General features: G+C 39.4%; 1 protein-coding gene across 1 annotated transcript in view; it reads left to right on the forward strand.

Annotated features, from left to right (window-relative positions):
- The window catches only part of DHX15 (DEAH-box helicase 15), a 47,915-nt gene extending 35,593 nt beyond the window's left edge, over positions 1–12,322 (forward strand). Inside the window, exons 11-14 of the mRNA XM_086464660.1 lie at positions 748–870; positions 3,096–3,286; positions 10,376–10,545; positions 11,757–12,322. Coding sequence (XP_086320786.1) covers positions 748–870; positions 3,096–3,286; positions 10,376–10,545; positions 11,757–11,874 — 602 coding nt within the window. The 3' untranslated portion in view covers positions 11,875–12,322. The remainder of the gene's footprint in view (positions 1–747; positions 871–3,095; positions 3,287–10,375; positions 10,546–11,756) is intronic.
- The last annotated feature ends 541 nt before the right edge of the window (positions 12,323–12,863 follow it).

A 12,863-nucleotide genomic window follows, 5' to 3' on the forward strand; every position in this document is an offset into this window, starting at 1 on the left:
AAAACATGATTTTTGGATTCAAGTCAGACTGAGTCAGAATTATGTAAGAGAATATAATGATAGAGAAAGCTCATCACATTGCAATTTTAATTTTTTTTTATTTATTTCAAGTAGTGCCAAAGGACAGTTTAACCTTCCACCACTACCGCTGCCATCACAGCCTTTAGACTTATTAATACCTTTGTTCACATGTTTCTGTATACCAGTGCTGATAACAATACCAGCTGGGGAAGAGGACTTGACTTTGCTACTAGACAGAACACACTAGTGGACTTGTGGTAAAACCTGTGCTTGTTTAGACTGTGCTAGTGCAGTACAGTTTCAGAACTATCTTCTTCACTCTGTAGAGGCTTTCTGAGAAAGCACACTTGCAATGACAGTGTTTTGTTACATGGGATACTAGCTCCTGGTAGAGCTATCAGCACTGGGTCTTGAACTAAGATCTGTTTAGCCTTCCAGTATACATAAGCAATCTTGATGGCCTTCAGACTAGAGATTTTGATGCCTACATATAGTTCTATTAAAATAATCAGGTACTCTGTAGCTTTGAAACCCTCTTGTCTTACAGATGTGGTTAGGTGTTGATGTACCAAATCAAGGTAGTAAACAGTCCAAGATGCAGTTGGAGGCCATCCTGCCCTGCCCTATGCTCTGTGAACTGACCTAGCTAGGCCTTGTTCCTCTATCTGTGAATGCGTGACTCATCGATATGGGCGTTTGTGTTGGGCCCATACCAACCTTGTTTAGTCCCACAGTGTTTTGTTCGCCCCACGGAAGCAAAGAAAGCAGCAGATGAAGCCAAGATGAGGTTTGCCCACATAGATGGAGATCATTTGACGTTGCTGAATGTCTACCATGCTTTCAAACAAAGTAAGTGCATACCTGTTTTAGCAAAACTATTTGTAGTACTTTATGCTGCCAGCTGTCGTTCCTGGGTTCCAAGGGCAGTTGAAAGGCTTGGGCTTGTTTTTTGAGCCATTCTGTCGTAATCTTAAATTATTATTTTTTTAAGTGCTGCTTTCCTTTGAGGGAGGGAAACAAAAGCAAAAAACTAGCCAAGAGATTATGTAGTAAACTGATGAGTATGGAGACAAGCCAGGCTTTTAAATCAATGCTAGGTAAGCTTGGACAGAAAGAACTAAGTGTTGTTCCTGTAATTAAGAAATATTGGAAGTTTGTTACCTGACATTAATTGTAGAAAAATCTGCATAATTGCTTAGTAATTTTTCAGAGAGAAATGCAGAAAATACTGTGAATTTGGAGAAGAGCAGTTTCCTATATCCAAAACCTTTTTAATTCTAACTTTTTAATATAGTTAGGAATTCTGCAATAAGGCTTTGGGATGGCTTGAGAGGCAAAGGCGTGATGCATCAACGAGAATTAGCTTAGGACCATATGATAAATTCCTTTTACCTCATTTCTGTGTATGGATTTTAGAGAAAAATGTGCAGAAAAAAGATGGGAATGAACAGGTAAAGGTAGGAGTTCTCTTGAAAAATGACTATGTAGGTGGCACATTTTTTTAACAGTGACTTATGCTGGTGGTAAGTAAAAAGATTACTCTTAACTGCCAACCAGGTTAAATTAGGTGCTCCTGCTGCATTTTCTGTAAGCAAACCCAAAAGCAACTTTCACCCTAAGTAAAAAAGAAACAGAACTGTTCCCCTTTCTGTTGCAGCTTTGATGTAGAAATTTTGCATTGAAACATTCTACCACTGTATCAGTATGTGGCAATCCAAAATAAGGGTATCTTCAGAATAGAAGTCCAAACAAAAGTATTCAGAACTGTTTAAAACAATAGCTGAGAAACTTCTACTAAACACCTGTGAATTGGAGATACTCGTTGCTTGTTTTTTCCATTATCTTTTCACTTAACAGGATCCAGTGTGTCTTGCAGACATTTTGTGTGTGCATGTTTCTGAAAGCCACTGCTTTAATGGACAGGTTACTGAGCGGTGGAGTTATTTGGGGAATAATCTTTTGTTCAGTTTCACTGTGAAATTGAGTAGTATTTCTGGGATTCAGGATCAGAATGCAAAATACTGCTACTGTTTGTATTTAGAACAAGGTAAACCAGTTATGGGTCATCTAAAATGCACAGTTCTAATGGCACAGACAGTAACGTGCTGTGGTACTTCAACCATTATTCTGCTGTATAGTGTGCAAGAGCTTCAGGATTCATACTTCATTTAAAATACATTCTGTAAGATAAAGCGGAGGAAAAACTGAAACTCTCCTCAAATCATGTAACCTTCCTTCTTTTCAATGCAAATAAAGAATAGTCTCTCTACAAGAGATACTTTAAGTCTTAATTTTTGTTGGATTATTAAACTAACAAAGATTAGAAGAGCATTGTTTGCGAAATAACAGAATTGGTAGGGAGAACTGGGATTCTTGGTTAAACATGCAGGTTTTTATCCTGACAGAATGGCTTAGGCTTGCTGTCTTAACCGATTTCTTATTAGAGCTGTCAGGAGTAGAAACAGTAACTCGGGAGTACAGAATTCTGTTACTTATGCTGCATTTTACCAGTCACCTACAGTTACTTAAACTGCTGTGAGGTGCATCACACTTAGTGTTAGTCTGTATAGCTTTTAACTGTTACTTGAATGCTTAATTTAAGGAGGGTTTTGTTTCTCAAATACGGTATAATTACGTACAATCTCCTTGTGTGTTCATTGCACACTACAGTTAAAGGTTGTGCAGTATTCCTTACGCTCAGTTATGTTTTACACTGCAGGTTTGGAAGACGGTTTCTAGTTGCAGGATGTGATTTTTGAAATGTGTGAGATGCATTGGTGTGGTATTTCAGTAAAACATCAGTGGTTGTATTGTGTATATATTATGTTGGCGAGGGGGGAAAAAAAGCTAATTTTCTTTTGTCCTGACCACACGCTTCCTGAATAGAAAACAATTTGGGCAAGTTATCTAATGCAAGAAATGGGCTGAATAAACCAAGAGCTGTTGTCATTTGTAAAGTTTATGGATATTTTTTTCTGGTTCATCTGACTGATCAATTGGTTTGTTGCTGTTTTATTTACTTGTTCTAATTGGATGAAATACTCATTTTTGATTCATGTTTTTTAATGTTGCAGATCATGAGTCGGTTCAGTGGTGTTATGACAACTTCATTAACTACAGGTCCCTAATGTCTGCAGACAATGTACGCCAACAGCTGTCACGAATCATGGATAGATTTAATTTGCCTCGTAGAAGCACAGACTTTACCAGCAGAGACTATTACATCAACATAAGAAAGGCATTAGTTACTGGGTATTTCATGCAGGTATGTGTGCATTCTTGGAGGGAACATAGTTCAGTGTTTATGTGCTTTTAATGTTTATGTTAGTATGGTTATTACAAGTTATCAAAACTTTATGAATATTACTTAAATTATATATGGCTGACTATATTACCACTTAGTCTTTGTCATGTTGCTTGGTCATTACTCAAATAGTACATTCTGAACTAAGATCATATTTGGAAGAGAAGTGGCAGGCAATCTTACTAGTATCAAAGTACTGTTTCTGGCATGATCAGTCAGGAATTGACCGCTAACTTCTGAGTAGCTGAGGAAGTAACTTCATAAAACACTTGAAAGTAACTGCAGAGTATGTAGTTCTTAAATTATTTGTAATCTGATACAAATAGGGGAAGTTTAGTTGTATATAAATATTAATTATATGTAATCCTTATAGAAGAGTATTTAGAATACTTTTCCATATTTATATTTCACTTTTAAATTACATCTGGAGTAGTGGAGCAGGTGTGTAATCTCAGGATGTATGCTTTTTGTAACTCGTTTCCCTCTTGAACCAGGATGGTATGGAAGCCAGTCTCCGCTGCTACCTCCTGGATGCTTTGCATTTATGCTAAGCATGCCTCCAAGATAGAATGCAGGCTGTGTTTTTTCTTTGTTGGGGTTTCAGTTTTGTTGTGTTTGGTTTGGGTTTTTTGTGTAGTCCCTTTGTGCTGTGGCATTTTGTTTTTTGGTGGTTTTTTGTTTTGTTTTTTTTTTTTTTTCCTCTTCAACATTTGTCCCTGAGGCTAGAAGAGTCCCTTTGCTGGCTCTTGCAGACCCAGGCATACAGAACCTTAAATGGGAGTAAGTCTTCATCCTCATTGACTCTGGACTGTTGCGATAATATTTTTTCCTAGCAAACGTGCATTCTGATGCATCTTGGCAACATCTCTGCTAGACCCTGGTATCTCACTCCTGGAGAACACAACCTTGTTACCCTGAAGCGGCTGACTAGTTCCCATGGTATTTCCTAATTTTTCCACTAGAGCCACGCTTTAGTGATATTTGAACACAAAAGCTTACCAGTTGGAAAGGGAACCATTGGTCAGTGCCATGCAGGTTAGAATGGCCAGCAGCTTGGCAGGCACACGCTTACCACATCCTCACTGGGGCACAGACTTGGATACCATGTATGTTTAAACACTGACACGCCCCACCTCCCCCGCCCCCACCAAGGAAACAGTGCCTTCCTCAGGGCTGAGCCAGCCAGGCTGTAGCAGAAATATGGTTTTGGAATACAGGGATAGCAATGTCAGCAACTGCATTTCACTGTAATGCAAATAGGAGATTAGGGCTGTTGGCTGCTTTTAAATATTAAAATGGTTCTAAAGACTGACTTGCTGTAACCGTTCCGACAAGCAGGCTAGTCAGTCACTGTGTTCAGTCCTTGCTTTTGGGACATGTTTTCTTCATTTTTCTTGAGGGGCGCCTTAGTACATGTTCCCACCTACACCTTTAGTTCTGTAGATGTTTTGCAAGACAAAGAACAGTACTGCCCTACCGTCTTTGTGGGTCGCCACCTGGCTGAGGCAGGTCTGGTCACCGCCACAGTTGCGCTTCTGTTTGGCAGGGTACTCTATGGCTTACTTTATTGGCTTGGAGCTATAGGAGGGCATGTCTGTGGAGGTCTGTGTACTGTCAGTTTATGGTACTCGGAGTGAAGCTCTTCCTCTAATAGATGTTTTCCTGCCATGGATGTGGAACTGCGCTGTTGGTGTAGGTAGCTTTTTGGTCTCTACTGCTCAGAAGTTAAAGATCCGACTAAGTATTTTTGCTGTGAATAGAGTAGTAAGCTCACGTAGATTAAAATTAAGGCCTTTCCGGAAGTCGTCTTGGGCTTCCATCATCAATTGTTGTTTACTACCCACTTCACCCAAAATGCCTAACTGAATTTTTGGGCTGAATCAAGAGCAGGTATGGTGGACTTGTTGAAGGCATTTGGAGTGGAAGCCGTTTCAGCAGTTTCTCTTTGCCTTTGGTGTGTTTGAGTCCACTTTAGTTGGGTTTCTTTGACACTCTAACCTCCATGATAGTGTGATACTTGTTTGACCTTGACTGTCAACCCTTCTTTCATTAATTCCATGTTGCTTTGAGTAACCTTCAGTAGAGAACTTATAAAAATTTGTAAATACTTAAAAGACATGTCATTTGCCAGCAACTGAAGTACTTAAAAATGTAGTCTGTAAGCAGATATTCAGGATCTGGCGTTTGGGGACTTCTGTTTAGAAAACCTGAGTAGTGAAATGCATACATCAGTATTTGTGGTTTTAGTACAGAACATGCATGGAATTCCAAGTCTGAGCACTTGCACAGTGTGTGCGCTTACAGTAGAAAGGCTGCGTGTAAGGTGCCGTAATGTCTGTGGGCACCACACAGCAGAAGTTGATCCTTCTAATTCTTTTTAAGTTTAAAAATGCAGTGTGAAGTGGAAAACCCAGCAGCAGCCATTGTTCTGAAGTAGTTCTTATTGACTGCATTGTTTTACACTTTGGTAGTTGCCTAGTGCCCTAAACCAGTTGCAGAATTTTGATGTAGGAATTTCTGTACTCCTGAAGACCTATGGTTGATGTCAGACAGTGTGAGCCTGTATTAACTACTGAAATAGTACTAATGATATAATTACTACTCAGTGCTGTAAATTTGCCTGCCTTCAGTTGTGTGTCAGTGACTGATACATGTGGAAATTCTGCTGGTGACGAATCATCTCTTTACCCTTCATATTTCATTACAGACCTGAATTCCAGTAAATCCTGCCATAGACAAGCAAAGGGAATAGTAAAATAGTTCAGAACTGCCAACAATTCTCTGTGTAGAAAAGCTTCTGGAAGAATAGATATTGATAAGAAATTAAGTGTCCTATAAAATTTTTGTGCTATGTCCCCAGTTACTTCTAGATTTTATAATGGAAAACTTTTATTGGCATTTTTCAGTAGCTATTTCTATATCACACAGTAGAATATGCCAAGTATATATAAAATAGAGCTTATTGAAAATAAAATACGTCAGAGAAGTAGTGCTTTCTCAATACTTTAGTGCTAGACATATTCTGTCTTAAGAAGGGAGAAATTGGAAAATTGTACAACTATAACGCAATTGTGATTTTGGCAGCAAAACTCAAGAACTAGGTAGAGAGGATTATTTACTCAACAGAAGTAGAAAAAACTAAGCTTACCATTTTTAAAGTGCTAGTAGACATGTAACTGAAATAACTGTGTGATAAAGACTAAGCAAAAAATAATTGTACTACAGGAAGTGAGCTAAGGAAGTGGTTTGAATTGAATTGGAAAAGGCAGGCAAATGCCAGAGTATCTTAAAGGTGGGTCATCTTTCTCTTAGTGACTTTTCTTTTTGAGACTGATATTACCAGGTGTCTTGAAGTTGAGTTTATCTAGTAGCGAAGGCAGGATAGGAATTGATAGTTGAAAATTTAAGTCAGAATTTAAAGGTGGAACAAAGTCCTGTGGTATCTTCACATCAAGTTTGGAACCTTTTTTGGAAGACATAGGTCTTAAACACAGGCTGTATCAGGGTCACTACAGAGGATGAAATTAAATGACCTGTGCTGTTCGGGAAGTTAGATGTGAGATGATTGGACTACTAGTTAAAATCTTGGTACTACTTAGTCTTTGGTGCTGTTTCGTGTACAGAATGATGTATATTTTTTTGAAGTCTTTACATAATCAGGCTCCTACAATAATAGAATGGTAATAAAATAAACCCATGACACACAGGTGGTCACCAGTGCATTTAATGGTATTCATTTTGCTCTAAGAATCAAGAACAGCTTAAAACTTTTTAATAGCTTCAGAAACACTGTTGTGTGCTCTGCAAGCAGAAATTTGAGAATTCCAAGCAACTGACACTGTTCCTTTGGTGCATGCTAGCATTTTTTTTTCTTCAAAAAGAGAAGAAACAATAATTTCTCTAAACTGACTATCAAGACTAGCCTGCTGAAATTTGTACCCTTAAATCTAAAAAAGGTTGGATCTTCTGATAGTGATCCTGCTTTTGCCCTTTTAAGTGTATTTGGATTTACAGTGTTTGACCAAAGATCCCCTGGTTGGGCTCTCGAGGTTCAATGATGTGGTGGAAAATAATTAAGCACCAACACACTTAAAATTTCAGAGGAAGGTGTGTCATTCTTAATAAAGTTGCGACATCCTTGAAACCTCTGTTATGACAACTTGAACTAAACGCTTTTCCTATAGTGGCATGTGCCATGGTGGCCACTGTTTCCGTGTGGGTTTGTTGTGTTGATAGATGCACTATGATTGCCCTTGAGACATCAGCAGGAGGGCTTCCTTGGTCTGCAGAGCCACCTCTTGCAGAGATGCATGGGCTGGCTTGGCTCTTTACGATCCTTTTAGGAATTGTGTTTGTGTAGCTCCTTAGGTTGTGTAGTCAATAGTGTTAATAGTGATTCCCACCACTTACAGCCCCATTCTTTGGTCAGGTAGACTGATTCGTAAATGTTTTATACTAAGGCTGATTCCTTGATGATCTCAGGGTTCAAGTGTTCCCTACCACTACTCGTGGAAAAAGGAACCCCTTTCCTAGACATGTTTTGTATGTTTCTGTGGTTTCAGTGGAAGCTCCTGCTTTTTACGCTCTGAAAAATGCCCGGGAGTCACAGGGTGGTTGAAGTTGGAAGGGGCCTGTGGAGGACATCTGGCCCAACCACCACAATCTATTTTGCAGGCACTGGAACTGGTTGTGTGCCAGACGTTCAAAGGAGCATAAGTGTGTAGCTGCCTCCTGTGTGTCCTTGCTCGCTCCCTTACGTCAGCCTTGGTGCTTGCCGGAGCCCATTCTGAATTCTTTTAGCGTGGTGATCTGGCAGACCTCTTACACCTTCAGAGAAGAAGCAGAATTGGCTCTGTCAGCTGGGCTGAAACAGCTCAGGCCAGGAGGGAGCAGGAAAATGTAGTAGCCGGCAGTTAGATCATCATGGCTTGGTGTGGGGCCATCGCTTCACCGTGCGTGTTTCATGATGGAGTGTTGCCCTTACTGAACCTGAAGTTCTCCACCAACCCGTGCGCTAACAAGTGTACTTGATAGAAACCTCCAAATAGGGTAAAAACTGTAGCTCAGGATTGAAATAAGTTGCAATAGTATGTAACCACTTAAAGGTGACTTATCCCTGATTTCCATGTTCTAAAGAAACGTGGTTTTGTTTTGTGGTGTGGTTTGTTTTTTTTTTTTTTCCTTAACTGAGGTTATTGCAGTCCCTGTCCTTCCCTGGAAATCAAGACCTAGCTGTACTTTTCTGTAGCATTTCTTTTTCTTTGAGTATGCTTAATTAGTTATTTCAGAATCTTTTCACTTAGTTCAGAATTACACGAAGTAAACAGGAAATACAGGTCTTTAATTATAAATGACAGGGAAAAGAAAATGGTGTGTTTGGGAAAGCTAGATGATAAGACTTCACTGTTTTAATACAATCTGAGTGATACTGAGGTGCTAAAGGTAAATTATATTGATTTAAATTTAACAACACAGTTTTCCCGAATGAAACCTAAATAAATTAATTTTGTCCTTTTATAGGAAGAACCTAGATAAAGCACCTAAATGTTTTTGTATGCATGCTGTGCTCTTGATCTGAAAAATGAAATTGATTTAAAAAAAAAAAAGAAAACAAAATACTTTAAAAAAAAAAAAAAGCATAATCCCACAGCAACATATGTGACTGTCTGTGACAGATGAGTTTCTAGTCTAGTCTGGTTTGCAGCTATAGCGCTATTTAATTTTGCAAACGTTAGATTGAGTTGGATGAAATTAAGCCTAAATCATTACAGACAGTGCGCTGTTAATCCCCATTTAAAAGAGCCTCTGTTGGTTCCCCAGGCACGAAATAAGGTAGCAGTGTAATCTCTAAAATCTTGGGTGAAAAGACTGTTGAAATACTTCGTTCCACTCCTAAAACATGTTCTGGATATTAAAGTCATAAAATACAAGAGAGAAGCACGCTCAGAATAAGTGATTTGTTACTAAAGAGATATTTCTGACTTAAAGTTTGAGGTAGCTATTCTTTAGAAGTCCTGGGATTTTAGTCTAATAGATGGAATTTATGTTTGACTACACCAAAAAAAAAGGTTAGGTATACCTAGGAGTTAAGAAAACAAGGAAGAACAGAGTCTACATTAAAGCAAAGCAGCTAATGATGATCGTATTAAAAAATGTCTTTCAGACATTGTCTGTCCTCCTTAATCTTTTTACAGTATTTTTGTGTGTGTATATAAAGGTCACCTTGAATTACCAGTATCAAAAGGTTAATTTTAGTTACCTGTTCCGTTAACTGTTCTTACAGAGGATAGGTATCCTTCTAAGGCTGTCTGCTTTACCAAATCCTAATGAGCTAGGTATCGGAGCATCTTGGCGAGGTCGGCATTATTCCCTTTCATAGAGCAAGAAGCTTAGTCAGAGGTTAATTGATTTTCACCAAGGTCACAGCAGAAGTGTGTTGCTGAACCTACATTTTGCAGTTCTGAAGATCATGCTGTAACGAGACTGTGCTTATTTCTGACATACTAACTTCCCATTCTTACTGGACTAACATAATTTTTTTCAGGCCCACTGTGTGAGAGGATTTGCAGAATATGTGCATCAGTAAAACCACTACTGAAAACTTGAGAGGATGGCACTGTAGCTTACTGGTCCCATAGTAGCTACTGCAGCGAAGGGCTTGAAGCAGACCACAGTTGACTTCATGTGATGTTACAAACCTGTGCAGTAGATAGTCCCTTCCAATACTTCTGTTTGCATTGCTGTTGTTCTAATAATGGTTCTTCTCTTTGGGTGACTGTTTTTGTATGTTGCTTGAATTGTGTATTGGAATATACGCTTACCATGGCAGTTGGCAGAAACATCTGGCATCTTGATTGAGTCTGTAAAAAAACAAACAAACAAAAAAACCAACAACAACAAAAAAAACACCTGACTAGTTGGTCAAGCAATGTGCCAAATTTAGATGAGGTTTGAAAGATGTAATATTTTGTATAGAACACTTAACAGTCAGCTTGAAATCGCCTCATTTAAAAATTGCCTGTATTAATGGAAGACTCTCTTCTTGCTTAGGTGGCGCATTTGGAACGAACAGGGCATTACTTAACAGTAAAAGATAACCAGGTGGTGCAGCTGCATCCCTCCACTGTTCTTGACCATAAACCGGAATGGGTGCTCTATAATGAGTTTGTCCTTACAACAAAGAATTACATCCGGACATGTACAGACATCAAGCCAGAATGGTAAGCCAGAAGCCTTGAAACAGTCGTGACCTACTGTAAAGCTCTTACTTTTTCTTTTTCCTTTTTTAAATTGAGGTAATGCCTTTCACTTTTCCTGAAGCTAATATTATTGCAGTGGTTTGGGGAACGGCGGTAGCATGGACTTGAGATCTTGTCAATGACTAAGGGTTTTCTTTGTGGATACTTGTGCCTGTTCGTGTGAGTTGTGTGTGGCCCTCAGGTGCCCAGGCTCCGCAGTGTGCAGAGAGATGCTTGACTTAAAACCAGTTACTGCAATAAGCTGGTTGGGAAGGAGCTGCTTGGAGCTGCGAAGTTCGGGATAGGTCCTAGCACTCACTTGTGTCCCGAAGTTGAAAGATAACTGGTAGATGCCTCTGTTCTCAAGACCTAGGACCTCTCTTGGCATAAGTGTGTTAATTTTTCCAGAAGAATCCGTACAGGATTTGGTTGGTGCTGCCTTAAAATAGGAAGGAAAGAAGTGGTAATGCTGGTATGACCTGCCTTGTCATGATAGTTAGTTGTCAATAGAGGTATGTCAAGGAAATCGGAGGCCTGATCCTCTGCAGGCAAGCAGAGATCTGAATTGTCTTGCCTCTCGTTAAGGTTGTAGTTAAACCACCAAGCTGTAAGCTGTGGGGACATGGGAGGCTCTTCAGTTGTTGTTGAAGTTGTGCAGAAAGTTTAAAGATTCGTAAGCTGGAAAACGTAGTGTATATGTGTTGTCGGTAGTATTCTGATGGAAAATAATAGGTGTTTGAATCCTTCCTTAGAAACCTTTTTCTGAACAAGTGCTGTGAAGCCTAAAGCAGGATCCTGTGGCCTTTGCTGCATTTTCAAGCCTAAAACAGCAAAGGCTGCACTGTGCTCTGGCACAGACGGGTATTTGGGTGGACTTCTGGGGCTTGGGGACTCTGACAGGAAGCAGCAGCTCTGACTGCGTGGGCCGCTGCGGTGCATGCTGCAGCAGCAGCTCTGTGGGTCTGCATGGGAGCATCCCACGGGACTCACGTGGGTGCTTTTTTGCTTTGGACTTGGGCTCTTGCACAGAGTGGGAGTGAGGTTTGAATGTGTGTGTGCAAACTTGCCTTAATCCTACAATCACAGGGTGAGCTGAAACTAGTAGATAATCTTTGTTTCCCTCAGTTGTAGAATTTCTGTAGGATGCATCTTAAAGTTTGAGTATTAGTAACAAAATCTTCCTTTTTTGACAGGCTGGTGAAAATTGCCCCTCAATATTATGACATGAGCAATTTTCCACAGTGCGAAGCAAAGAGACAGTTGGATCGCATCATTGCCAAACTTCAGTCCAAGGAATACTCACAGTACTGAATTTATGCTTTGAACTGAAGTTGCTCAGAGGACAGCTTTAAGAGATGAAAGGATTCAAAGTTCAAGTTGTGCTCTTCACTTTGGTTCAATAATGGCCTTTATTTGAAAGCTTTTTAATTTTTCTTTACAGTAAATATTCCATTCTGATTTCATAAATTAAACATTTATGCCTCCCTTTTGTGTTGACACTGTAGCTCATACTGGAAAAGCTGATCAATGTTTTGCAGTTTATTGAAAGTAGTTCTATATATAACAATGTTATAAGCATTTCTTTAGAAATGGTTGAAAATGCTTCTAAAAATGTGATTATCGACCATGGTATGCATGATCGTTGTAATTGTTGACATTCCTTTTAGAAGTTGTGAAATGTTACAACTTGTGCTTATGTAGACACAATCTTCGGCCTCAGTACAAAGGTACTGACTTCAATAAAGTCTATTTATACTAATTTTGTGCCACAGTATGTCAGTATTGTTTTGATCAAAACATGAGAAGCCATTTAGTTTCCCATTAAACTGCTGTTTTATTGACATGGCAGTAGTCTAATATTTTAATATTGCAGATGCTTAAGCACACTGATAATGACATCAGTATAATGCATATGATGTTGATCCCTTGCAAACTTCTTTAAATTATGTAGGAAATTGTTTTTAAAATGAAATGAATGCAGATGTTTTTGGAGGATGCTTTCTTCAAACATGCTCCTAGTTATTTCTTGGACAGAACTGTACTAAGGTGTCCTGTGAAGTGTCTGTGTGGCCAGTTAGAAATGGCCCCACTGGGCCATGTTCAGATGCAGTTTAAGGTCAGTGCAGATAACGGCACCGGTGACTCTGTACGTCAGATTACGTTGCACCATTGTAATTGCGCAGTGATTTCTAGTGAGGTGTGACTTGACAGCATCTTCAGTTTGGGAAGGCTAATCCTGTGTGGAATTTGTAGTAAGATTTGATCGGGGGCTGGAGCACCTCCCCTGTGAGGACAGGCTG

The sequence above is a fragment of the Leptosomus discolor genome, chromosome 4 (genome assembly GCF_034619465.1).
Source record: "Leptosomus discolor isolate bLepDis1 chromosome 4, bLepDis1.hap2, whole genome shotgun sequence".
NCBI classification, from domain to species: Eukaryota; Metazoa; Chordata; class Aves; order Leptosomiformes; family Leptosomidae; genus Leptosomus; species Leptosomus discolor.